We start from the raw sequence: 25,187 nt of genomic DNA, 5'->3' as shown, positions 1-25,187 counted from the left end.
CATTGCCTGGGTAATTGCAGCACCTCTCTAGGGGTAAAGTGGAAATACTGAAGCCAGCTGAAGAGCATGGTTGCATACAACCACTTGTCACCGACTCTTTTGAAGGCATTTAATCTGAAGGCAAGTGTAGACCATTATAAGGGTTGTAGTGTTTCTGTTACTAACAACATAACTATTTCATCTTTGTGTTTAGCTGCCTGTGGTTCTGATAATTAAAGTGGAAATGTCTATTCAAGTTTTTTCGTTCTAGTTTGAAATTGCTTTGTAGCCCAACAGAAGCAATACCAAGATTAACTGCAATGATTTCCTTGTTTTCTAGACCAACAGGTGTTTGTCTAAGAAGGAAAAAATAAAAAGGGAAACGTTTACAGTCTTGTCAGTATCAGTATTACAGTCAGTATCAGTATTATAATTTTATCCCGACAGAAAAAAGCCTGGGGGGTACCACGAAGTGCAACTGGAGAAACTAAATGTTATCCGATTTCAGTTTACTCCCTTATGTTATCTGGGGGTATTAATCTCTCACATAAATACACTTATACTTTGGAATTTAAGTGCTCTAGGAGCCAGGAGTACTCCTCAGAGATTGGGGGTGTAGCTAGAACAGCTTAGTGGCCATGGTTAGAGTGTGACTTGATGCTAGTATTGTAAAGGATTGGAATACAGTGAAGAAAAGCATGTTTCACTGAAGTGAAATGTAATGCTTATTTTATTATACAGATGTGTCTTTCCTTAGAACCAAACTGAGATCACCGTAATGAGTTTATATGATTAGGTCCTAAAGAGGCACAATCTCTAGCTGCAGTTTAAGTTGTACTGTAACCCCTCAGTTCCAAGTCGCTCTCATTGTAATGTCAAATAGGGTTTTTTTTACCCTATTTCTTTTAACTTTATTTAACAGTTTTGTCAAAATTAAAAAAGGCACTCATCCAACATTGTGGTAGTCATTGAACAAAAAATGCAGAACATGAGAAAGCTGAAGCGAGCTCTGTTTCTCCTACTTTGGCCATTTAACTACTTTATGGCTTTAAAATTCAACCATTTGTGGGTATTCAGAAATGGGAAAAGAAGGGAGAGAATGCCACTAGGTCTTGGTATATCCTTTGTGTGAAGAAAAAAGAAAAGAAATATGTCAGCATTTGATGTTAATTAGTTGTCAGCAACTGCACTTACTATGATTATTACATTACTTTTCAGATATGAAGCTCTCTTTCCACTGGCATTGTTTGGTTTGATGTTTGTGTGGATAAATATGGAACAAGAAGCACTGCAGCACTATGGTCTTTCACTCAAACCAAAGGTAACAGTTCTTGATAGATACATTAATTAACAGCTTTTTTTTTTTTTTGAGGCTGTAATAAATATTCTGAGTGGTTTTCAGAGAGCAACACTTTGTGTTTCTTTTCAGTTTGGGAAGCCAGTATTAGCTGTTTCATGAGCTAGGAATATGACTTTGTAAGTAAGATTTGTAATTCATGTTATTGAAGATGTTGCACATCAGAGCCATTTCTAGTTATGCAGGAAGACAGTCTGACTTACTAAGACACAGTGGTATGGTCTGTAGGCTACAGAGCTGTCTCTGTCAAGTGTAGTGATAATTCAGCATAAGGTGCAGTAACTCTTCAGAGTAAGTACAATGTCACAGTACTTTTTTTGGTCTGATCACAGACTCACGAGTGAGAGGCTAAAAAGAAATTATTTGATTTCTGAAAAGACCCATAGGAAATATTAGAAATCTTAATGTGACTTTATCCTCTCTTTGTCCAAGGATGGAGACTTATTTCTGTTTATACTGATAAGTAACTGGAGACCAGCTTCGAACTAGCACCTTCTCAGATTTGCCTGGAGGAGAAAAGGGAATTTTGTAACCAATGCAAGTTCTTCCACCTTAAAATTTAGTATATTGTCAACAATTTGCAAAGGCCATGCTGCTCACACTGCAACTTAGTTCTTAGATTAGGTCTAGGGTTGAACAAACTGGGGCTGTGCCACTGTTTTGGGCAGATCCATAGTGTCAGTTACAGTGGTTTGGGTCCTTGGAGCCAGGTAAGTGTGCACCACAGCTCTCCCTGGCTCCTCACAGATGAGCCCTCCTGGCATGTGCATGGGAGTGGCCAGAGTCACTTGAAGAGAAGTGTTGGTACACATCTTTCTTTCCTTTTGCAGCTCGTAATAATTAGGGAGAAGTCCTGGAGGTTAAAACCTGAGCCAAGACAGTCATCAGAGAGGACCTGACACATACTGTGGTTTTGTGGTGCTCCTACAAGCAAGACAGTTTTGAAATTTGACAGAGTAGGATTTACCAATTCAAGGCTAAAAAACAGAAATAAAAACAGGAATCATTTTCTATTTATGCTACCTTTACTTATGATAATTTATGTGACTGTGTTTTGTAGCATCTTAAGCAATAGGGATGGAATCTGAATATCAAAACTACAATTAGTGTGATGCCACAATTGTGGCTGAAGGTGTTTAGCATCTGTGGGGGATATATTTTCTCTTCCACTCGATCTTTTGTATCTTGTTACAAGGCATCTGTGATGCTTGCCTGTCTGCAGTTAGTCTGATGTTCTCTTAGTTGTAAAATAAAATTCTGTTAAAGTAGTATTAAACAGTGATGAGCACTTTACTAATCAAATGCAAATGAAAAGAACATAGGTAGGCTGTAATTATGTTTTAAGTTGTCACTCACTGTTTGTCAACGTTTACTTGAACCTTTTGGGTTCAAGTGAAAGGAACAGTAATGCTTACCCCTTCTTCCGGTATTTACATTAGAAAATATCCCTAGAATGCCTGTTAACATATGCTGCAAAGTGAATAATGTATTAGAGAATGCACCTCAATTCTCTGATGATGAGAGATTATTTTAAATTAAAATGTTATCAGTCTTGAATGACTATTACTTGATTTTTTTTTTCCCCAATGTAAAGGAGTTCACTGACCTCTTAAATTCCTTGAAGATTTCTCTTCAAGTCAAGTGATATTCTGCTGAGGACTAAATAAAGGAGATGGAGAGTATTTTACTGTTTTTACTCATAAAATAAGTCAAATCAGGATAATTGCAGTCTTTTATTTCTGAGGATCTTTATCCATATGCTTATGTGAGCAGTGGAAGGGTATGTGTGTAGGAGGAATAAATATTTCTGATGAAAAAAGATGGTTATAAGTCTGAGGCATAGTAGTTGTTCATTTTTAGTGTAGATAACAGTGGAAGCTTCACTGTTCATTTGATCATCTCACTTGTATAGTCTTTCTGGCAGATTCATTAATTCATTAAAGTATAATGAAAGCATTGGAAATGCTTGCAGTCCTTACTGTAATACTCTAATAACAGGCAACAGGGAAGTAGGTTTCTTTCTAATTCATTTCAGTAAAAATATGGTGGCTCTGTCAAAGTCCATTAGTTAATATTTGGTGTTGATTCCTTCTGCTGTCTTTTCAGCTTCCTGTTTTCAACTTCACCTGTACTATGGATATAACTCAGTTTCGACAGCTCCACCTGGATGATGTCCGGAGGTCTTTCTTCTTTGTATCCTTTGGCTGGTTGCTGTACTCCGGGGCAGAACAAGGGTTTGTTTCAAAAGGACCTGCAGTCAAAATTTGTAGTCTGATACTCACTGAGAACAGGAGTTGGTAAAGATGATTTGACTCATATCAGTCAAAAGGCAATGGTCTTGTACATTATGTGTTTTATCAAGTTGTTAAAAATGCAGTTTTAGAATCTGGCTCCTTGCCCACTTATGACCATTGCAGCTGAGGTAAATTTTCTTCTGAGGAGTTCTGTTTTCAGTTTGGTTTTGTTTGACTACATTTTGGCTGGAGGGAATTTGCTCACCTTCACAAATCAGTTGAAATAGGTGATATTAAAGTTACTCTCATTTTTAGAGCATGGCAGTGTGTTAGGAAGCAGATGTTATGTAGCAGCCAGATGAAACAAGAAGGAAAGTTCCTGCAGGCTTGTAGTGAAACGTGTTCCCAGAATCTGGCCTAGAATTATTTATATCTTAAGTGATTTCTGCTGTTAGAAATGATATGGTCTTAGGAGCGAGGAGCTGTTTGTTCACTAACATAGCAGTTAGTTTGTGTTCCTGTAACTGATACTGCATCTGGTTTTTTTTTAAATACTCTACATTTGATAACATTGTCATTTTTCTCTTTCATTGTGGGACTACAAGTAAGTGAGAGCTATTTGGCAGCAAGGATGATGGATGGGCCAATGGGAGAGAAATTGAGCTAGTCTAGAATATAGGGGGATTTTGTGCAGGTGAGTTACTGTATCTGGGGAGAAAGTTGTCTCAATACTGGTTCCTACAAAACCAGGCTTTATAGTTTGTCAGATAACCAGATCTGGGAGAGTGGGTCACAGTCAGAGAGTTCACACTTTTGGAATTTGGAACTGTGTTGTTGGACAATGGGAACCTGCAGCAGAGTGAGTGTAACAATACCAATTGAAGAAGGCGGATTAATGCTAAGAAAGAAGGCAAAACGATTTGCTAGATGTTTGATGTTTGTCTTTGCTTTAGTATACCTAAAAAGAGCTGAGACACCTTGCAATAAATGCATCCATTTCATTTGCTATTTTAACAAAAAATATGCTAACTTTAGTAAAGCTACTGCTGTCTGTCAGTTGCTAAGTACTAGTAAAAAAAAAAATAAACTCATCCAACTGTATTTTTTAAAGCTCCGGCATAGTACTTCTTTAACACTGGAATGCAGCTGTGCTGGTTTTGGCTAGAGTTAATTTTCTTCATAGTAGCTAGTGTGAAGCTATGTTTTGCATTTGCATTTGTGATGACAGCAGTGTTGATAATTCAGTGCTTGCAGAGTTGAGGCTTTTTCTTCTCCTCACACTGTAAAACGCTACTTTGAAACACTTGAATGTGTTTTGCTCAGCTCCTGAAAAAATAACCAATTTGCAGATCTCCTTTGCCTGCTCAAAACGTGTTGTGTCTTTTTTTAAATTTAGATGCTGTTTAATGTTTAGAAATAGTGGTATTAGAGGAGAAACCTTTTCTGCTAGAGCAGTCATATTGCAACTACAGCCCTGTGAACTGTGTGTCTTAAGGTTGTCCCAAGGCTCCTGTATTGGGTCCAGAACCTGGCATCTGCTGAGAAATCACAGAGTCTGGTCTTTGAGGAAAAGATTCAGATTGCTCATGCTTAGCATTTTGACTAGACCTATGTGTTACTGGTATTTTCTTGTTTGTTTTATTGCAGACCTGTTCGTCTTACAAATCTCAACCGGCAGAACCGCGCTAGGCTGTTAGACTGCCATGTTACTAAACTTGAAATTATGTGATACTCTTGGGAAGCCTGATTTCTTCAGTTATGCTGACCTAATCCTTCCAAAATATTGCATGCAGAATCCCAGCGATTCTACTGAAGAGTTGCTAACAAATTGTTTATGGAGAGACTTAAATGATCCAGTGCGGGAGCTATAAGGGGAGAAAAAGGACCAGCGGGAGCTCTGGCAGCAGCAGCCCTTCCTCACTGACTTACGACCCTCTACCTTATGCAAAATAAGTTAAAAACCATTCTTCAGCTGAAGCCATGTGAGCTATAATGGGCTCCAATGAGCTCAGGAGCAAGAAAATACCTTTCATGGGCTCATGTAGTAGCAAGTGTTGTATCTAGATGGAAAAGGTAGGGTTTATCGAAAAACTTCTAGCTGTACAGATACTGCTGGAGTCATTCTCCCTGAAGTGAGGAAGAAAATGGGAGTCCCATATTGCTATGGGTACTCAGCATAATCTCTGGGCAAAAAAAAATCTATAGTAAGGATAGCATAGGAGCCTGTGGTCTTTTTTAAGAGCCATGGTCAGTTCCTCAATAAAGCCATCTCTTTTGGTGTGCAGAACACATGCCTGTGTCATTACTTTCTGCCAAAGCATGTGTTGAATGCATTGCTGGGTTTGTGGTCCAGGGATGTTCCTATCTTGCTAGGTAGGGACCCAAAAAGCCAGCTGCAGCTTTCTTATGGGGGCCTCAAGGCAGGCTCTAAAACCTTACCTAGGCAGTATGTGTGTTTTAAAATTGATATATCTGTATGTGAAATCTAGGGTAGAGCTAGAAAATATGGCTTTCTTAATGCACTGTAAACCTGTAACAGTGGATCAGCTTCTTGTGGCTTCATGACAGATTTTGAAAGTAAATTGGAATGAAGGAGGAGAAGAAAGGTGGGTTTTATTTTATTGCAGCCATTTCTGTAGTGTATTTTCCTTAAATACATCTAGGTTTTCTTCATAGTGACAGCCTTTTTTGGCACTGGAAACATAGCTTCTATTAACAGGTAAATTTTATTAATTTATTTGAGACACAGCGTACAAAAAATTGTTCCGGCAGTTGACGTACTAAATGTAAATTTAGTTGACAAAATCAGGGCAGCAGAATCAAAGCAGTAATCAGTGGAGGGATAACAATTTATTTTGTTTCTGCTCTCTGTAACATCTTCCCTAAGAGCCTGAGCTTGTTGGTTGTGGGCTATCTCAGTTCCATTAGATGTTATTGAGGGGATGAGCAGAGAGAGCTTGGTTGCCCACCAACAGCATGGCACCTTGAAAAACACAATCAGAGAAAAATTGTAGAGAAAAAAAGGTGAGGTTGGCAGTCCCTGCTAATTTAATATTTCATCAAGAGAAGATAAAATTGGAAGCCTTGTTTAAAAATGTATATACAACCCAGTGTGTTACAGGGTAATTAAAGGCTGGGGTTTTTTAAATTGAAAACACCATTTCAAAGATTTGTAATGTCTTTTTCATGTTTCTCTAGTTTTGATCCTGCTTCTGTCTATTGTTTCTTGACTGTGTTCAGTCCCTTCATGATGGGAGGCTTGCTTTTACTGAAGGTTAGTAATCTTAACTTGGTGAAATTTTCTCAGAGAATTGTGGAATAAATAACATATCACATACATGGTTGTTACTTTGCAATTCACAAAAGAACATGTGTATATGTATTTGAGCTTCATTAGGCTTCTTAACCACGTGTGAAGCTTTCAGCCTTTGTAGTGTTTCTAGAGAGATAATTTTGTATCCCAAAAGAGAAGCTGAAGTGTGGGGAAGTGTAATTTAACAGCATTTGGTCAGTTTATTTTATTCAAATGGAAATTTCAAATGTTGAAAATACTTTAATAATTTTTAAAGTTATAAGCTTTTCCTGTAGTATAATATCAACAGAAATGTTAAGGATATATATAATTAGCTTTATCTATATTACATTAAATGGAGGTATTGAATGTTCTACTGATTAGGTTATCATTTTATAATGGCCATTTTCTGTATTTTTTAATAGTCTCTCAGAGATTGGATTGCACTTCTGGTTTGCAGGCAAGGTGTGGTAGCTCTTCTAGTATTTGAGTAAAGGATCTGCCAGAGGGCGTGAAGTGGGACACTGAATCTATTGGTTATTACTAAAATAAGCAGTATTTTCTACCACTGCTTTCCTGCTGCTTCTGTCCCAGAGGAAGCAGACTGAAGTTACAGGTATGCATGTTGTCCTACAGGACACAGATCAGTAGTGAAAACCTTCTGGATGCCAGCAGTCAGGCTTTATACACTGGTAAGTTAAGGATTGCAAATCACCTTTGGAAAGAGCAAAAGGCAGCATTCATGTTTTCTAGTTTTTGGTCTTAATTTGCAGAGCTGTTTACATTTGCTTGACTTGGCTCTGGAGAGGCAGTGTGACCCTTGCCTTATTGAATGCCTTCTGTATTTAGACTTTTTTGTGCTTGTTATGAGATTGTCCTTTACACTTGAAACTCTGCGGCCTGTCACATGAGATGCTGAATCTGATTAGTTCTATCTTCTAGCCTTGTTGAAGTATTTATCACTAGTGCTAAAATGGATAAATGAAGTGAGGATATGTTTTAGTTACAGTTTTCAATATTACCTCATGGCTTATTTCACTGCAGTTCAGCTATGACCATGGAAGGAGGTTTTTATTAATTAACTGAAAATGTTTCCTGCAAAATTATTTTCTACCCTGTCTAGCCAATATTTCATTTTGTAAGATACCCTTCTGTGATAATTTCAAAAACAGGAAAATGTTTCCACAACCTGCCCAGGTTCTTTTTGTAAATATGACTATAAGCCAAAATGTAACTTGTGTTTTGAACAGGTTGCAATCCCGTTTGTGCTGGTATCATGTGCTTTCGAAGCTGTTCAAGTCACAACACAGCTGTCTTCTAAGAGGTACATTACATGCTGTATTTCTGCATTAGAAAGGGTTTCAAATCTATTTTGGAATAATTCAGAATTTTCAAATCTCAATGTAAATTTAAAAAAAAATATCTGTTAGATCTCATTGTTGCTTTTATTTGTTATTTGTTATTGGGGTTTTCTTCAGTGACTTCTGCAAGTTCAGGGTTTTTTTCCTTAGTTATAAATGAGTGTAAATTGAAGTATTGCCCTTGTCTGAAACAATCAGATATTTAATATTCTTTATTGACAATACACAGAAGGACCCTTTTTCCTCCATAATGTAAAAAATGAGCAGAATTTAAAGTCTGATTTTTACTTTATACTGCATCTCTGCCTATAGCATAGTATTTTTTAAATAGCCCATTTGTAATGTAACCAGTTTTTGGCTTTGTAGCACTGACCTCACCACGAATAGCATTAAAAAAAGGCACTGGATGTCCTTGCATTTCAGTTCAGTCCTTCCCAGATGTGTTCAGCATTATATATTTTTTTGCAGCAGGAGCAGATGGCTGCCAGTCCTTTCCCTATCTCTAAGGTCTTTCCAGAGTATGGGTGCCCAGCCTCACTGAGTGCTGTATCCAGACTTGAAGCATGTTTTCCCTGTCTCAAGGCTTTTATTTTGTTAGTCCTGCTCACCCCATTCAGCAGACCCAGTGCACATGACTGAATCCTCCACTCAGCGTGTGATATTATGGATGGTGCTGAGATGGAGGAGGTCCCTGTCAGCCATGTGATTTTGTCACTGTGGGATGTTGTGTGGGGTTGACCAAAAGTCCTGCCTGTGTGTGGCAGGAGGACTTTAGCGACTTTCTTCTGCACATTGCTCAGCTGAGCATGAAGAAGCTGCCCTTACTTGTTGTGATGTCTTCTGCTTTTCTGTTTGCTTTCATCCTGCCTGACCCTGCCTGTTCTCTCCTTGTACAACACCACCCACTACCAAAGAAAGGTGGGGCAGCCCAAAATCTGACTCCCTGTTGGAGTGGCAGCACGACACTCCCCACCCCTTTTACCTGCTCTGCCTTAGCTGTGTGCACGCTGTGCCTGTGTCGTCCTTGGACCCCCAAGGAAGGGTTCATCCTCACCCCCTAAGGCTTGTACAAGAGCAGGGCTGCACTAGGGTTGCTCAGATGACCAGCTAGTGGTTTCCTTTTTTAGGGCTCAAGCATCATAAAGGTCAGCATTTCCCAATTTGTGAATGCTTGCCTTGGCAGCACTGGTGATATTGCAAACTTTTATGGAATGTGCATCTGAGTGTGTGAGAGGGGAAATGATACTGCCTTCATAAACCAGGGAACACAAGTATTTCTGTGCCACTTCATGAGGCTGTGACTGTAACTCTGTTTGGTGTTTGTGCCAGCTTCATTTGGCTGGTAACAACAGCTCAGGTAACAAATGTAGTGATAGTGCCACAGCATCCGCCTGGGAACAAGGCAGAAACCGCAAGGCGCACCTGGGATCCCCGGAGAGGTTGTGCTCTGATTGTCAGCACATCCTGAAGTCTGTGCTGCACTTCTTACTGCTGTTGCTGCCCCTGCTAGATAAATTAAGCCATCATGGGGAACAATCTTGTCTTTGCAGTGTATAAACACGCCCTGAAATTAGTCTTGTCCTTCAGCTGAGAAAGGCTTCCTGCAGTTCAGAAGGGCAAAAAGTGGATTTTTGTGATTTGGACAAATTGCTCCTAAAGTCCCTGATTACAGATTAAAGACTTTTTTTTTTTTTTTCAGTGGGGAATATTCTGTCCCAATATGTTCTTGGAACTTGCCTATAAAAAAATATCCCTCTAGCTGAGTGCCTCCTAAGCACTATTACTGCAACATGCTATCTATCTGAGCCATAGGTTAGCAGAGAGAAGCCTTTCCCTGTGTCTGAGATACAGTTGGTTTGTTGCATCGTGATTTACTAATGAAGCACAACTGATGTAGGCAATATCAGCAAGTTCCTCATTTGGAGGCGTTGGTCTGGGTCTCTCCCCAGTACATGCTCATGCAATGCTGCAGCAGGACACATTTTCCAAAAAAACATTTTTAGTTTTATGATGGTAGTACTGATAAATTAGCTGTATTCTAGTTAAAGACTTTTGTTAATGGGTCAGCTGTTTACAACATTACTTCAGTGTCATTAACTTAGAAACCAGTTTTAACCAGTTACAGCAATTGCTTTCATGTAATTTAGGATTTACATAGTTTGAGGAAAAGGAGATTAGGTTAATGGGGGGGAAAAATAGCTCTGCCTCCTCCTTTCTGGTTCCTTTTACTAGCCTAAGCCTAACTTCCAGAAGTTAACTGCTACCTGTAAAGAGGCCCACAGTTTGGCAGCATACCACCAAAATTCTGGGTGTTCCCAGAGCAGGTTATGGGCATCCAGAGATTTGGAAGAGGGCAAGCACCTCCTTTAGCAGCCTCTGACCCAGCAGAATGGTTGTCAGCAGGGTGGGACTGATCAGTTCAGGTACCTGCCAAACAGCTTTGCTCACTCTTGAGTCCATCATGAAGCTCCTAAATCAGCTTTATGTGGTCCAACCAGCACACAGCTCTCTGCATCAAGAATGGGCCAGATGGCCTTTGTAAGATTCTTTTGTTCTCCAAAAAATGACTCGGCTTTTTCCATTGCAAAATTGAAACCATATTAATGTGAAATTATAAATGCCAGATGTTCTAGTCATGTATTTTAATTGTTTTCTAGTAGATTGAAAGGTACCTGAGTGTTTGAAAGGCAAATGCAATAAATCAAATCTTTATTTAATTTCTGTGGGTTTTAATAAACTCTTTTAATAGCTGTGTCCATAAAGAAAGGTTGATGGTCTGACTTGGCTGGGTTCTTTTCTTTGCAGCCTTTTCCTCATTGTTCTTGTGATTTCAGACATTATGGCTTTGGTAAGTTGTTGTTGCACATTCTCTTCAAATAAGATCAAGAAGCAGAGAGTTCTCCTAATTCCATCAAGAGAGATCTGAATTTGTTTCAGACTTCAAAGTTTTTCTAACTAGGGCAGAGAATTGGATTGAAATCCTAGCATAACTTAGAGATAAAATTCTTCCAATCACTGCTTTTTGAATTTCATGTAATTAATGCCTCTGAAGAAGCAATGTTCTTGTAATAATATGAGACAAAATGAAGTAATAAGTTAACATTTGGAGTTCCTCATGTGCTTTTACAATCAAATTCCTTGGAAAAGATTAAACAAGAATATCAGTTTTAGCTGTGTGCAGGGTTTAGTTAATTGTTCAGGAATTCGAAACCTTTCCCCCACCCCAGCTTTTCTTGAAAAAGAGAGGAAAAGAAGTGCTTTTTACCCACCAGCTCCATTAGACTTGTCAGAATCCAGGTGATCAGCAACATCCAGAAAGACACTTTGTGCCCTTTGTAATGAGTTGTCAGGAAATACTATCTTCAGAAAGCCTGCATCCACAAACCAAGTTAGCCAAAACAACCCAAAGCTGAATAATCCCCCAACACAGTTTTTGCAGATTAAAAGTATGTTTTTGTGGCCCACTCCAGCTGTCTTCAAATCAGCAAGCAGTGCCACTGGTAAACAGAAACCTTTTCAAATCAGCAGGTAGAGCTGGTGGTGTCGCTTTATACATGCTGGTTTTGTTTTATCCCTTGGAGTAAGCATTCCTGATCTTATTTCTTGGTACAGTGTGATCTGTAAATATCACCTGATAGGAAAATCAGTGAGTAAAAACCAAATAATTGCTAGTTTGTCTGTAACGTGAGAAAAGGAGAAGGTATGGCTGTGTCAAGTTTCAAATAAGTCTATGTGACTAATCTGCTTTTGGGTAACTTCCACAGGAAAAGAAATAGCATACCAATAAACCACATTCATAGCATTTCACTAATAAAATCAGTATAATTAAACCAAAATAAGACTACAGGTACTTACTGGTGTGTAGCAAGCCCCAGGATATCCAGGTCTTACATCTCATGTATTCTCCTATTTTGGTTTAAGTATTTCGAAACAATGTACTTGGACAAAAAACAAAGAAAAAAAATTACCAAAGAGGTTTGTAGCAGATATGTAGGAACTCTGTCAAGAAAAGAGAAGGTAGCAGGCCAAAAAGAGAATATGTTTGTAGCCTTGAATCAATGGGGCCACCAATTAGAATTAGGGGAATTCACTTATAGGTAAGTACTATCTTCTCCCAACATTACCCCCACTTTACAGGTGGAGAGCTGCCAGAGTTGCCCAAAGATATTTGTGTCATAATTCCATGAAAACTTTTAGGCACTATGCATTATTTGGAATGTTGTTATTCCAAACAATTAGGTGGCTTGGCTTTTCTTTTTGAAAAAGTTCTGGTATTTCTCTGGTTTTTGCAAGCCAAGCTAGAAAGAACTTAGTCCATCTCTTGATGTTTTTGTTTGATACCATGTTAAATCTATTTCTGGTTCCTAGACTATTTACTGTGGTCCAAATAATCATTTCTGGAAAGGTGTTGTGCTTATTCTATGTGAAGAATTAGAAATTTGGAGCAAGCAGCCTGAAAAAGTTTGGGTTTAATTTTCTCTTCAAATTGTGCAGTGTTGATGTACTAATCAAAGTTGTTTTATTTCCTAGCATTTTTTCTTTTTGGTTAAAGATTACGGAAGCTGGCTGGATATTGGCACAAGGTACAGTACCTTTTTTGCTTCCCTTGCATTTTTAAAGCTTCATGGGTTCATACTGTTGTTTATCTACTCATAATTCTTGCCATTTTTTCCAACTACTCTGCTTAATCAAATGCTTCAGGGATATTCCACATACTTTAAACACATGTGCACACATACATATACATATCCCAAGCTAAAACTTGTGTCTTAAAATCTGTGCCAGAGCAACACAGAGAAAATAGTAAATCCAGCATGGCAAGAAATACAGTTAGTAGGATCTGTTTCAAGAGTAATTACACAAAAACTATTTTAATTAATGTCTTGCATTTTAATAAGTTGCAATCTCTGTTAAAATAACAACTTATTGAAGTTGTTAATGATCTTGTTTCTAGTTAAGCCTCCATATACAGTTCACTGTGAATTAGTGAGCCTTGTGTAAATATGGTGGTAGCTACCAAGGCCCATGCACTTATCCTCCCCCTAGCTGGGGAAGAGTTTAGCATTTAAACATAGCAATCTCAGCTAAAATGAGATAATTTGTTTTGCATTATGAGTCATGTTAACCTCAAATACAAGGAATACACATTTCAGATTTACCTTCCCCGAGTTGTGAAAATAGATAAAATTTAGTAAGCTTAGTAGTAAGATAAAATAATCTAAGATAAAATCTAGTAAGGTTAGTAGGGAATGTTTTGTTACTAATCCAGCCAATCTGGTCAGTTGACACTGTTACTTAAACAGAAGCTGAATAGTGACCCATTGTTAATATTCTGTTTAGTCTATGTGTACTCTGTGCTGTGCTTTTGTGAGCCCCTTTGTTCCCAGCAGTGTGTGGACACACATGTGCACACATGTTCTTTGGAGGTTCCAATTCCTGCACATTGTTACCTTCTGAAGGTTCACAGTGGGCAGAGGTACATTTAGATCAAACAGTGAAAATGTCACTTTAACATCCCACTTCTTTGCTGTGGTCAGTTTATGGTAAGTCAGAGGGCTTCATCCTTTGGTTTGAATTCCTCTGCAGATTAATAAGGATATTAAAGCCCTCAGAAAATTTCTGTTCTGTTGGGCAAGGAGTTTCTTAATTGGGAGTTAGCAGCAAAAGTATAAATTGTTACAAGTACCCAAAAGCTTCCTCTCTGATACATGGTCTTCACAGCTAGACCTTTACAACAGTAATGCATTGCTGGATCTCAGCTGGAAGGTTGCCTTATTCTGAAGAGTTTAGGAGAGCTCATTATGCACCACTAATTCTGCCTCTCCATGTGTGTGTTTTGATCACTGAAGAAAGCACTGAAAAAGGCCTTTTGAAAGAGTAATTTGTGATTAATTTTTAACATGGAAATTCATAATGTTCAGGCAACCTCTGTCATTACTTCACTTTTGAGTGCTTGACTCTACCACCTATGTTATTTTATTGTAGTCTCTTTATATATGTCTTATATGTAGGTGTATATGTGCACGTAAGAAAAATAATTAGGTTGCTTAAGGAAGGAAGTGAAGCCATAGGTGCAGAGCTAAGTGGTCCTTCCTTTATCTAGCATGAGCATTATTTTGGCACCAGAACTTTCTCCTCTGAGTAGATTTCTAATGTGTGATCCTCAGGCTTGGCAAAATTAGCAGGCAACAGCAGAAGATTTTTTGTTTGTTTGTTCCTGAAATGGAAGATGAGCTTCAAGGGGTTTTGGGTGATTCCCAAAACCAGTGGGAGTGAGTTACTAACATAGCTCTTTCCTGTCCTCCTGTTGCAAGTGCAGTGACAGCTCTGTGGCATTCTTATTGCAGTGTTGTCTGTTGCTGCTTTGGCAGCAAGGACTGAAAATATCCTGTCTTACAACAGGCAACATTTTCCATGTTGCCAAAGCTTTCCTGAGAATAGGAGAAGTCTTTGGGGACAGCTACTCTCATATTTTTCTTTTTTTCTTGTCACACTGATAGGAAGTGTGTATGTATGTGTCAGCAAAAATATCTGGATTTGTGTTATGTTACTGGTTAGGACATCAGTGAAATCAGAGGTGGAAAACCAGCAGCTCGATTGCCTGCTGGACATTGATTCCTCTAAAGTCTCTCAGAGTCCAGTGGTGTATGTGCCACATTTGTAAAGCTTTGATGTGTGTTTCCTTACTCATCCTGTTTTGTGGTGATGGGCTTTCCAGAGATTTTCTAATTACCATGTTCAAAAGTCCACTATTTTCTCTCTCTTACTAAGAATATGCAGGCTGACTAGGAGACTTATTATGCAATATTTGGTTTTTCCAACAGCCAAGTTTCATGTAGATGAGCTGGCTTTAAATCCCTTGCAATAAAAAGACCTTCACTGCTTTTTCACTTTGTTTTCTTTCCTAGTGGATCTCATTGTTCAGAAGTAAGGTTTGTTTACTGAACTGACATTTTTTATGTTTAAAAATTTCACCCCTAACTATTCTGCTATGCCTTAACCATATGACATGGCATTTTACCATGCCTCAAATTTGCCTTAACAATATGATGTCTTTATTTTCCCGGTGGAATTCACCATGTGACATAAGTGTTGTCTTTGAATGGGAACAGATTTCTACCTCTTCCATTCTTCCAGTTCGTTAATGAGCAACAACAGATCCAACATATAGTCCTGTATTACTGCATTCAGTAAATTATCAATGCACCACTGATTCCCTCCTCTCAGTAAATTATCAATTACCATAAATATTTATGGCTTTTTAGAAAGTTTTAAAGCCCCTTTTCGTAATGATGATGCCAAAATCAATGTAAGCTTGTCTTTCAGAGAGTGCTTTTCATTGTTTTAGTATAATAATGGGATAATAGTTTTGCAGGGAATGCAGAACTCAAAACAGCAGCTTACACAAACTTCTAAGGTGTGCTTAACCTTGCCCTGTACCTACATACCTTGAGGTAACCTGAATTGCATCATGTGCCCCAGATGAACTTACCACTAAATTTCTTTAAAATAATAATGTCATTTTCCTAGTGTTTTTGATGTATCAGTGTGTAATACATGATCATGAGAAGTTTGTTCTGACAGGTCCTTTTATTTTTGAATGACAGCCAAATGGAATAGCTAGCTTTTCAGATTCTTTGTCACTAAAATAATTTCTCTGCAGCTTAAAAGGTGTTTATCTATCTCTGTCTGTAGATTGCCAGAAAGAGAGAGAAATAGCCTTTAAAGCCTACTATATCTTTACAGTGCATGCACTTTGTAAATAGTTGTATAACTTGATAGTAAAGATAAACCTTAAAAGTTCTTTATATGGCTATTATATAGCTTTGTGTAGACACATACTGTACTATTCCTTCTCTTTATAGCTGCTGGAAGATAAAGATATGATCTTAACTGTTCTTCTGCAGTTTCAAAGGTCAGGGGACATATATAAAGGACAAAACTGCTTTTTTCAGGTTTTACGAATAACGGAGTCAATTTCGGGGTTGGGATGCTGAGGCTTGTTGGTTGAACTGTTAAAACAAAAGTTTTGTGATTTGTTTTTTGTGAAACTGGGGAAGAGAGGGTGTGGCATCCTGGCTGGAAAAGGAGAGAACTTAAAATTCAGAATCTAAATCTGAGGTTTCAGTGTGTGCTTGGGAACAGTTCAAAGAGCATGTCACAAAGAAGTAATGTCTCTGGACTCTTCTGGAGAGTGCTCATCCAAGTCTTTGCACAAGTTGGTTTTGTTTTACTTATTTTGTTCCTAGTTGTTTTAATTGCTATGGTGACTTACTCCATCTTCTTGTCTTTCCAGCTTCTAATCAGGTCTGTCATCTTAGGAATTAGCCTATCTTGGGAGAAAGCCTAGTTTTGGAGCAAGATTGATTCCCACTGCTTTATCCCCCTGATTTTTTTAATATCTTAGATTCTTCTTGTCTTTGATTCTTCTTTTTTTCTCACCAATATGCACTGTCACAAAGCCAGGAGGTGGTAGTACCTCATATGTTCTCCTTGTGGTTCCTTGCCATTGAAACAGGTGTCTTGCTACCTGATAAAAAATTTTCCTACCACCAGCTTTGCCTATTGACATTGATCCATACATGGGCACTCACCTTTCCATTGAACAGTGCTGCCTCACCGTAGATCATCCATGATCCCCCACACATGCTACCTCTGCCATCTCATCCTTTATAAACATTGCCCCACTGTGCCCCATTATGCTATTCTCTTGTACCTGTTTAATGGCTCCTCTTCCTCCACATGGATCTAGTTTTCCTGGAGCCTAGAATCTCACTCCTTCTTCTCATTAGCTCAGGTTTGACTTCTGATGCAGAAAGTTTGTTTTGAGAATTACCTCCTTCACTGTAAGTACAGATCCAGTCAAGGGTGCAAGTTCTGAATTGTATGGGGATCAAGATTTGACACTGCTGTTTTGGCATATACCTGTAAGAATCTGGTTGCGGGGTTTTTTGTTTGTTTGGGTTTTTGTTTTTGTTTAAATACAGCATTACCCCTAAGCCTAACAAGTAATTTACCAGGCAGAGCTGCCCACAGGCAATGCAATACCAGTTGCTGAGAGCCCCAGAGATGCTGGCTGTCTGTAATTATATGACAAGCAGATTGAAATTGTTTTTATTGTACTCTATGGCATTTTATATATATATATATTTGAAAGTCTGATATTTTATTAAAGGAGCATAACTATGCAGACCTGTGCAGTATAGCAAGGGAGAAGTGTGTGCAACACTCTCTTCTTTACAAAAGTACGGAGGATCCAGTCCCTCAACTGATAGGTGCCTAAGGAGAGTTTGAGGAGACCTTTTTGCTTTGAGAAAGCCTCTCCCTATGCTCTGCCAAATCCTGATCACATCTGAAAGAGTTCCTTTTTGGAGGGGTGCACAGGAACTCAGATGCCTGTCTGAGGACCATGCATGTTTGTGATGGTGTTGGGGTATCAATGGGAATAAAGGCAGGTTCTTCATTTGGCTTGTGATTTTTCTTTGAAAGTTACAAGGAAAGTGGTGTTTGCTGCTTACATGAAAAACTAGAATTCTGGTGACAGGTGAGAAGGAAAGCTGAGGTGTTACCAGTAAGGCAGGAGACACTAAGTGTCCAGCTATTTACCAGAGTGGCTGTTCCCTTAGGAGCCAGCAACCTTATCTACCTGTGGTGAATGTACAGTCCCCAAGGCCAGATTATGCCATGAAGATAACTGCAGCAAGAGTTTGAGTTTCATCTGTCAATGTGTCCTTTCCCATGGAGAACTGAAACCAAAGTTGTAACATACCCAGGTGATATTTCAAAGGCAGCTCTTGAGGAAGTTTATCTTAGTTGTTGTAAATGTGCTGTGAACCGTGAAGTCCAAAGTACACTACCCAGGTGACAGTAGGCTTTGTGCCTGGCTTCATGCTCTCCCTGTGTCCTTCTTACGCCTTCCCCACACAAACAGGACAGGAGCTTGGCTCTTGTAGATGTGCTGCTCTGCTGCTGATTATGCTTATTGAGGTCTGAGCCCTCTTATGATGGTGGATTTTTCTAATTGATTTCTTAAAATTATGCATTTTGAGCAAGGCATTTGTGAGATGTTGTAGTCAGACTCAGCTGAAACAGAAAAATCTTACAGTATGCATCAAGTCTGTTTTCATGTTCTCCAAGTTTGGTCCTTTGGTCGCTGGCACCCTGGCTGTGGAAGAACTTTTTGGATTACTTTTACTCTCTCACAGTGGGTTAGCAGTCCAGCTTTGTGGAGAGCTGGTGCTTCTCCATTTCACGTGTCTAAATTGTGCTAGGCTAGTGCCAGAGTTGTCACAGTCTCAGGGTTGTGAGGATTGATAGTATCGGCGTTATGAGCTTTACTGCTCTTCTGTGGCTACACTCTCAAACTGAATGAGTCCTCTGGCAGAAATTCCAGGTCATTAAGCCAGCAAGCGTTCCTTGCAATCCTTTTTTATGACTAAACTCAGACTTCATCGAGCCTGAAGTTACTCTGTTTGTCCTAAAGAGCCATCTACTTTGGAATAATAGGTGTGGGTGTGTCAGGTATGGGTGCCTCTCATGTCAGTGTGCTAGATTCTTCAGTAGTCCCAAGAAAAACCAAAGCCATACTGGATGCATAATGGACACGGGTGCAGCAGTGATTAATCTGCAGCTCTAACCTGAAATGTCACTGGTTTTGGAAGATTTCTGGTTTCGGAATGACTAGTGGTTTACATTAGCAGTACCCGATTCAGATCTTACAGAATCACACAATGGTTGTGAGGTGGGAAGGGACCACTGGTGGTCACCTAGTCCAACCTCCCTGCTCAAGCAGGGTCCCCCAGAACACACTACTCAGGATTGTGCCCAGATGGCTTTTATCCAGGGACTCCACAGCCTTTCTGGGCAGCCTGTTCTGGTGCTCAGTCACTTGCACAGTAAAGAAGTTCTTCCTCATGTTGAGGTGGAACTGTGTTCCAGTTTGTGCCCATTGCCTCTTGTTCTGTTGCTTGGCGCCACCAAGAAGAGCCTGCATCCATCTCCTTGACACCCTTCCTTCAGATACTTATAGGCATTGAAGAGGTCCCTTCTCACTTGTTTCTCCTCAAGACTGAACAGGCCCAGCTCTCTCAGCCTTCCCTTGTAAGAGAGATGCTCCAGTCTCTTAGTCCCTTAATCATGTTCTTAGCCCTCCACTGGACCTGCTCCAGGAGCTCCCTCTCCCTCTTTTACTGAGGACCCCAGCACTGGACACAGCGCTCCAGAAGCAGCCTCACCAGGGCTGAGCAGAGGGGCTGGGTGACCTCCCTCCACCTGCTGGCAACAATGCTCTTCCGAATGTACCCCAGGATACCTTTGGCCTTCTCTGCCACAAAGACACCCGGCTGGCTCATGGGCAGCTTGTTGTCCACCAGGAACCCCAGGTCCTTCTCTACAGAGCTGCTTTCCAGCAGGTCAGTCAGTCCCCAGCCTGTCCTGGTCCATGGGGTTATTCTTCCCCAAGTGCAGGACCCTGCCTTTGCTCAATTTCAGAAGGCTCCCCTCTGCCCATCTCTCCAACCTATTGCGGTCCCTCTGAGGGGCTGCACAGCGCTCTGGGGTATCGGCCACTCCTCCCAGCTTTGTGCCATCAGTGAAATTGCTGAGGAGGCATCTGCACATGTGGATGTCAGGTTTGACTGAATGGTCTGTTATCCAGTTCTCCCACATGAAGGGAGAGTCTGCCTTCCTCCAGACTTTCTCCCTGATCCCCTGTGTCAGGGATTCTTGAGAGCTAGCCTTGGCAGTGAAAGCTGAATGCATTCAGTATCTCCACCTTTTCTGCAGCCTCTGTTGCAAAGGTCCCTGCTCCATTCAGTAGCAGGCCCACATTTTCCATAGTTTCCCTTGTGTTATTGGTGTCTTTGAAGAAGGCCTTCTTGTTATTCTTGACATCCTTAGCCAGATTTAATTCCAAATGGGCCTTGAACCCATTGAACACAGAATGCTGAATGTCCTGGATTGAATCTTAGTCTGACCCTAAATGGCCCATCTGTAACACCAGTGAACCTCAGGTAGCAGAATTTGAGCAAGTGGAGAACAAGCTTGCTGTTTGTTGGACTTTTAATCATTAGTGGCTTCAGGAAGCTGCATTTTCATATTGTGTTTAATAGCCACTCTTGAACTAATCTCTTTAATCTCTTTGCATGTGCTACCACAGCACAGAATTCTACATATTTTAGCAATGTTCAGTGAAAAAGTAGTGGGGTTTTGGGTTTTGGCTTTTTATTCTTAAAACTATTTGTCACTAGGATAGTGTTTTCTCTAGAAAATTGCACTTCCTCTGACATAAATATCCGAGTTGTTTTACTACCAAGGAATGTCTGCCTGATGGCAAATTCTCTCTAGATTCTGTGCTATTGTTTACAGCAAATGAAAGTTTTGCAGTTGTTTCACTCACATATACTGAATTATCCATTTGAATGAAAAGTACACCTGGTACTCTTACTTGGTGTATGCTCAGTTGTGTTTTCTGTTCTCCCCACTTTTTTATTTTGTCAGAGACTTGGTTTTTTACATGACAGGACTACTATAATACTTGTCTTCTAAGAGCAGTGTATATAAAATTACATCCTAGATGAACAATTAGGCCTACTTAAAACTGAAAAATGAAATATTCAGAGGGTTATTTATGTCAGGGGTTTTTTCTTTAATCTGCAAATTAGTATTTTTCTCTCACTTTTTTTATCTGTCTCTTCCTTGCAGCATCAGCCACTATGTGCTGGTGATGTCACTGACCATATTTATGATGGTGATGAATGGACTGGCCCAGCTGTTAACTACACAGAGACTTGGAATTCCCAGAAGGAGTAAGCACCATTCCATGTGATGAAGCATCCTCAGACTTCCTCTGAACCAACCTCCAGCTCTGGAATGTAAATAAGGGTTAATGGACTAGAGTGCCAAAATCCCATCCAGCGATCAGTGCTGTGCTGATACAGATTAAATGCTGTCACATGACTGAAATTTGAATTTGAGGGTTGCCATTTAGACACCAATGGGAATATGAGAATAAAAAAAGGCTTCTGTTTATTCTTTAAGCGTACGCATTTCTTGAAAATGAAAACAGCAACAAAATTGTTTTTAAAATACATAGGCAGCTGTCTTTTGGGTTGTGTTTTTTGGGGAGGTGTTTCTTTTTGTTGTTATAGCTTGGCTGCCAGCTGTTTGTTTATACATACTCTCATTCAGAGTCTGCAAAGTTCTAGCTTCATTTCATGTCTTGCATAAGCACCTCTCAGACTAAGGCATGAATGAAATCAGTCTGGGCAGATCGCTGGTTTGTGTGTACCTGACGTGGCGCACGTGTTGGAATATCTCCAAAACGGGATGTGCTTTTTGCAAGCCATGTCAGCGTGCCTGTGAGAATATCTTGAGGCGGGTTAAGGCTGGTGTGCTGTGAGGCTGTTGCTGTAAGACAACATCTTTCAGCTCATCCTGCTGTGAATTGCTGCTGTTGACTGTACTCTCCTGGTGCCTCCTGAGCTTGGGCGGCCTGAGCAGTATGACACTCAGGTAGCTGATCCAAATGAAAAGGAACCTGGTTAAATAGCTGGCAAATTCCCTGGGCCAGCTCATTGACAGGGTGGGCAGGAAGGTTAGGGCTGATTGTTTCCATAGCAGCCCAGAGTTAGATCAGCATAAAGAGGTCATTAAACTGCAGCTGGAGTTGCTGGTTTTCAGAAAGTGATGCCATGTGGAGGGTTATTTTTTTGTTTGCTTGTTTTTCTTTCCACTTGTGTTCTGCTCCTGATTACAAGCATCAGTAATGGCTGCAAAATGAATCTAATGCAGATTCCCTGTGTACTGATTACAAGTGAGAAGCAGGGAAAAGAAAAAAATCTTGTTCATTCTGGCCCATTCTATGATGGCATCACTAAAAATTGTGCTGTGTAATATCCCTGTGTCACACTCCCAAATAGTAGCCAGGCTTTTCTATCCAGGAGCTGATACATATGGTGCATGATGCTGGCAGCCAAGGCTAGACATGCATCATGGGGGCTTCTCCAATGCTCTTTCCAGCCATCTGGCATTTGGCCATGGTCACATGTCTGTTAAACACTCTGAAAACTGGTCATCCCTCTGCAGGAAGTTTGGCTGGAAAAAAACGGTTACGAACCTCCATCTGCTTGTTGGGTACTATAAAAAACGGCATCACAGGCCTGCAGTCATCCTCATCCATGCAGCTTCAGAGTACCTTGTGAGAGTGTCTGAGTACTGTTAAGGGAGTATTTTTTCTACTAGGTGGTGGTCCAGTGGTCTTATTGGGCATATTGCCTCACAGTTGGCCTCAGTTGCAGATATTTTGCATTTGTTACAGGCTGTACCTGCAGGCTGCACACCTCAAGGTGGACATGTGCCTGGTGCTGGTGGTTGTACCCTACAGCCAAGGCAAGGAGCAGCCATGAGCAGATGGAAAGTTGCCACTATGGCAAAGCCTCTGTATAGGCATGGGAAGGTACCACACTTGTTCCAGGATCCAGCGAGTGTCTGCTGTGAAGAGCTATCCTCACCTCAGCCTCACTCCACAAGTGTGATACAGCACACTATCATTGTGGGTTCTTACTGCATCCTCAGCTTTCTGTGACCTAGCTGATGTCTTGAGACCTCTGTCCACAGTGCTTCGCTTCAGTACACAAAGCTCTAAGCCTTTGACCATCCCAATCTCCACTGCTGGAGTGACTGCTTTGCAGAACTACTGTTTGTAGAACAAATTCACTCATGGGAGCAGCTGAACAGCTGGCATTGATGTGATGTGAAGAAATTGACTGAAAAATTGGGAATGTGGGACTCACAGGGCTGCCACCCATAAGTCACACCTTCTGCAAGCTCATCAAAACTGCTTGTATCTATGACAAGACAAAGTGGATGTCCTACCTATTGGGAGGTACATACTGCTGGCACTGCAGGGTCCTTGGGAGAATGCAGAGGAGCTTAAGCCTGATGCCTTTTTTTACCACAGGGGGCTGGTAATAAAACAGCATCTCAGCCCACTGCATCTGATGCTGCTCATCTGTGGTGGTAGGAATAATCTATATACTCTGGTATGCAGGCAAGTGGAAATGAGCGTGCAAAGTGCAGCCTGCATCAGTTGCTCTTTCTGCTTATGGTTTCCATAGCACCTTTTTCTACAAAGTGAGTTTTCTTTCTTACATTGTTCCTTGTAAGAGAAGAAAGGGGACAATGAGCACTGGGGAATATTTGCAATATGCGTGTTGTTTTTCCCCAGTGCTGCTCTGCAGGGATTTGTTCTTGTTTGCCATTTGCTCTGGTTGGGCCATGGTGGTAGCAACCTCCGCTGCCCTTTCCCTTTTGCTGCCCTTTCCCTTTCCCCCTCTGGTTCCTTGCATTTCTGTGCCATTTGTGAATTCAGTTTCTGTCAGAGGCCACGGGAGTGCTGGAGAGCAGCTCTCATGGAGAAGCAGAATTGGCTGTGCTATTCTCACGTCTCCCCAGGGGAGGCTCTTGCTGGAGTTTTGGCCTGCACTTCTGGGTTGACTCCAACATGGAGAGGTGTCAAAAATTCTCCCACTCAGCTACTTTACACAGCCTCATGGGGTGTGTGACAAAGTCGACTCTTCCCTCCCACAGATGCGTGTTCTCCAGAAACAAATGGCAATAAAATGTCCTCCCCAACCTTAGCAGCTAAGGTAGGGAGGAAAATTCTGTGTTTGGATGGGTTTAAGCTTTCTTTTGTTCTACTTGTGGGTCTTCAAGCATCATCATCCCTCTTCATGGGGTTTCGACAGGATTCAGGCCACAGAAGGGGAGTTCTGAGCCAGCAGAGGCTTCCAACACACATGAAGGATGTGAAGGCAGAATTTATCCTAAGCCCTTCTGCCTGCCTTCTTTCACCTGCAGCAGATCTACACAGTCTCTGACTTTGGAGCAGGTGAGGCTCCAGAGAGTGAAAACCTTAGGCTGGAAAAGGCAAGTAGATGGACATTGTTATTCATGCCAAGGGTGGCACAGTTTTAATTTTTTTTTTTAAACTAAAAACCTCTGCAAAGCTTCTGTCTTCCTGATTTCAGATCCATGGATCCCTGAAAAGCTAACCATAAACCTAGAGTGCCCATCAGGTGGTGTAATGAAAGAGAAACTATACTGAAGAGCAGCTGATACAAAGGTCTTGTAATCTTCAGCACTAGGAATTGTTCTCTGCTTTTTTGTTATCAAAGCTGTACACAGCAGCCTTTTGATATCTGCCCAGGGAGTGAGCTGTTTCTGCAGAAATGATGAAGCTTAGATTGTATCAAGACCTCTTATGACTCAAACTAAATAACTTCCCCTTCTCCCTCACAGAGTAAATCAGATTTTTCAAGCTTTGGCAATTTCAATGCATGCCGTGCCTGTTAGTTGTAAGTCTGAAACAGTCTTCACATTTTTGAATGAGAACAATGATATGAATGAACTTTCATGGTCTCAGCCAAAGCTTAAACTGTGGTATCTGGTTTGGAGAAACCACAATGCAAATCTTTTTTCAACTCTTACCACCCCAGCTAAGTTGTAAGGATGCGATGCTCATTACTTCTCCAGATTGTTTGTGTGACCCCTGCAGTCCCTTTTCCCATGTCTTTGGAGTGGTGGGGGTACTTCACCCACATGTCTTTGGCAAAAAGGATGAGAGCGTGCTGGGTGCCATGCTTCTGCATCTGAAAGATGTGAGGCTCTGTGAGCAGGAGCCAGCTGAAGAGAATATTTTTGGGAGATAAAGTTGTGGTAGGGAAGGAAGAACTGTCTTGCACTTGCTTTGGGGTGTGCTGTGTGTCACAGTGGTGGAACATCTCCAGATGCCTTCATCCAGCCTGAAGGTGAAAAACTGTCTTCTTCTGCGTGTTGTCTTTGGGAAGCTGCTTGGTGAGCTTCTGTTGCTGGGGAAGGTCTGGGAACCTGTCTTGCAGAGCTTCCAGGTGTGTGGTGCAGCCCCAGATCAGTCCTGGTTATCCATCCATGAGACAGGGCTTGTG

General features: G+C 40.7%; 1 protein-coding gene across 4 annotated transcripts in view; it reads left to right on the top strand.

The window, feature by feature from the left end:
* Positions 1-21,893, top strand: part of PIGN (phosphatidylinositol glycan anchor biosynthesis class N) — a 97,909-nt gene extending 76,016 nt beyond the window's left edge. For 3 of the 4 annotated variants that reach the window (XM_068197701.1, XM_068197707.1, XM_068197726.1), the window contains exons 22-29: positions 1,198-1,300; positions 3,443-3,529; positions 6,234-6,289; positions 6,769-6,844; positions 8,113-8,186; positions 11,029-11,071; positions 12,754-12,806; positions 20,926-21,893. In XM_068197701.1, coding sequence (XP_068053802.1) covers positions 1,198-1,300; positions 3,443-3,529; positions 6,234-6,289; positions 6,769-6,844; positions 8,113-8,186; positions 11,029-11,071; positions 12,754-12,806; positions 20,926-21,049 — 616 coding nt within the window. In that variant the 3' untranslated portion in view covers positions 21,050-21,893. The remainder of the gene's footprint in view (positions 1-1,197; positions 1,301-3,442; positions 3,530-6,233; positions 6,290-6,768; positions 6,845-8,112; positions 8,187-11,028; positions 11,072-12,753; positions 12,807-20,925) is intronic. The other variant, XM_068197717.1, reaches the window with a different exon arrangement.
* Positions 21,894-25,187: the final 3,294 nt, after the last annotated feature.

Source organism: Anomalospiza imberbis, chromosome 1 (assembly GCF_031753505.1).
Source record: "Anomalospiza imberbis isolate Cuckoo-Finch-1a 21T00152 chromosome 1, ASM3175350v1, whole genome shotgun sequence".
Taxonomy (NCBI): Eukaryota; Metazoa; Chordata; class Aves; order Passeriformes; family Viduidae; genus Anomalospiza; species Anomalospiza imberbis.
The sequence above is the reverse complement of the archived record's forward strand: the minus strand, read 5'-3'. Positions and strand labels throughout refer to the sequence as shown.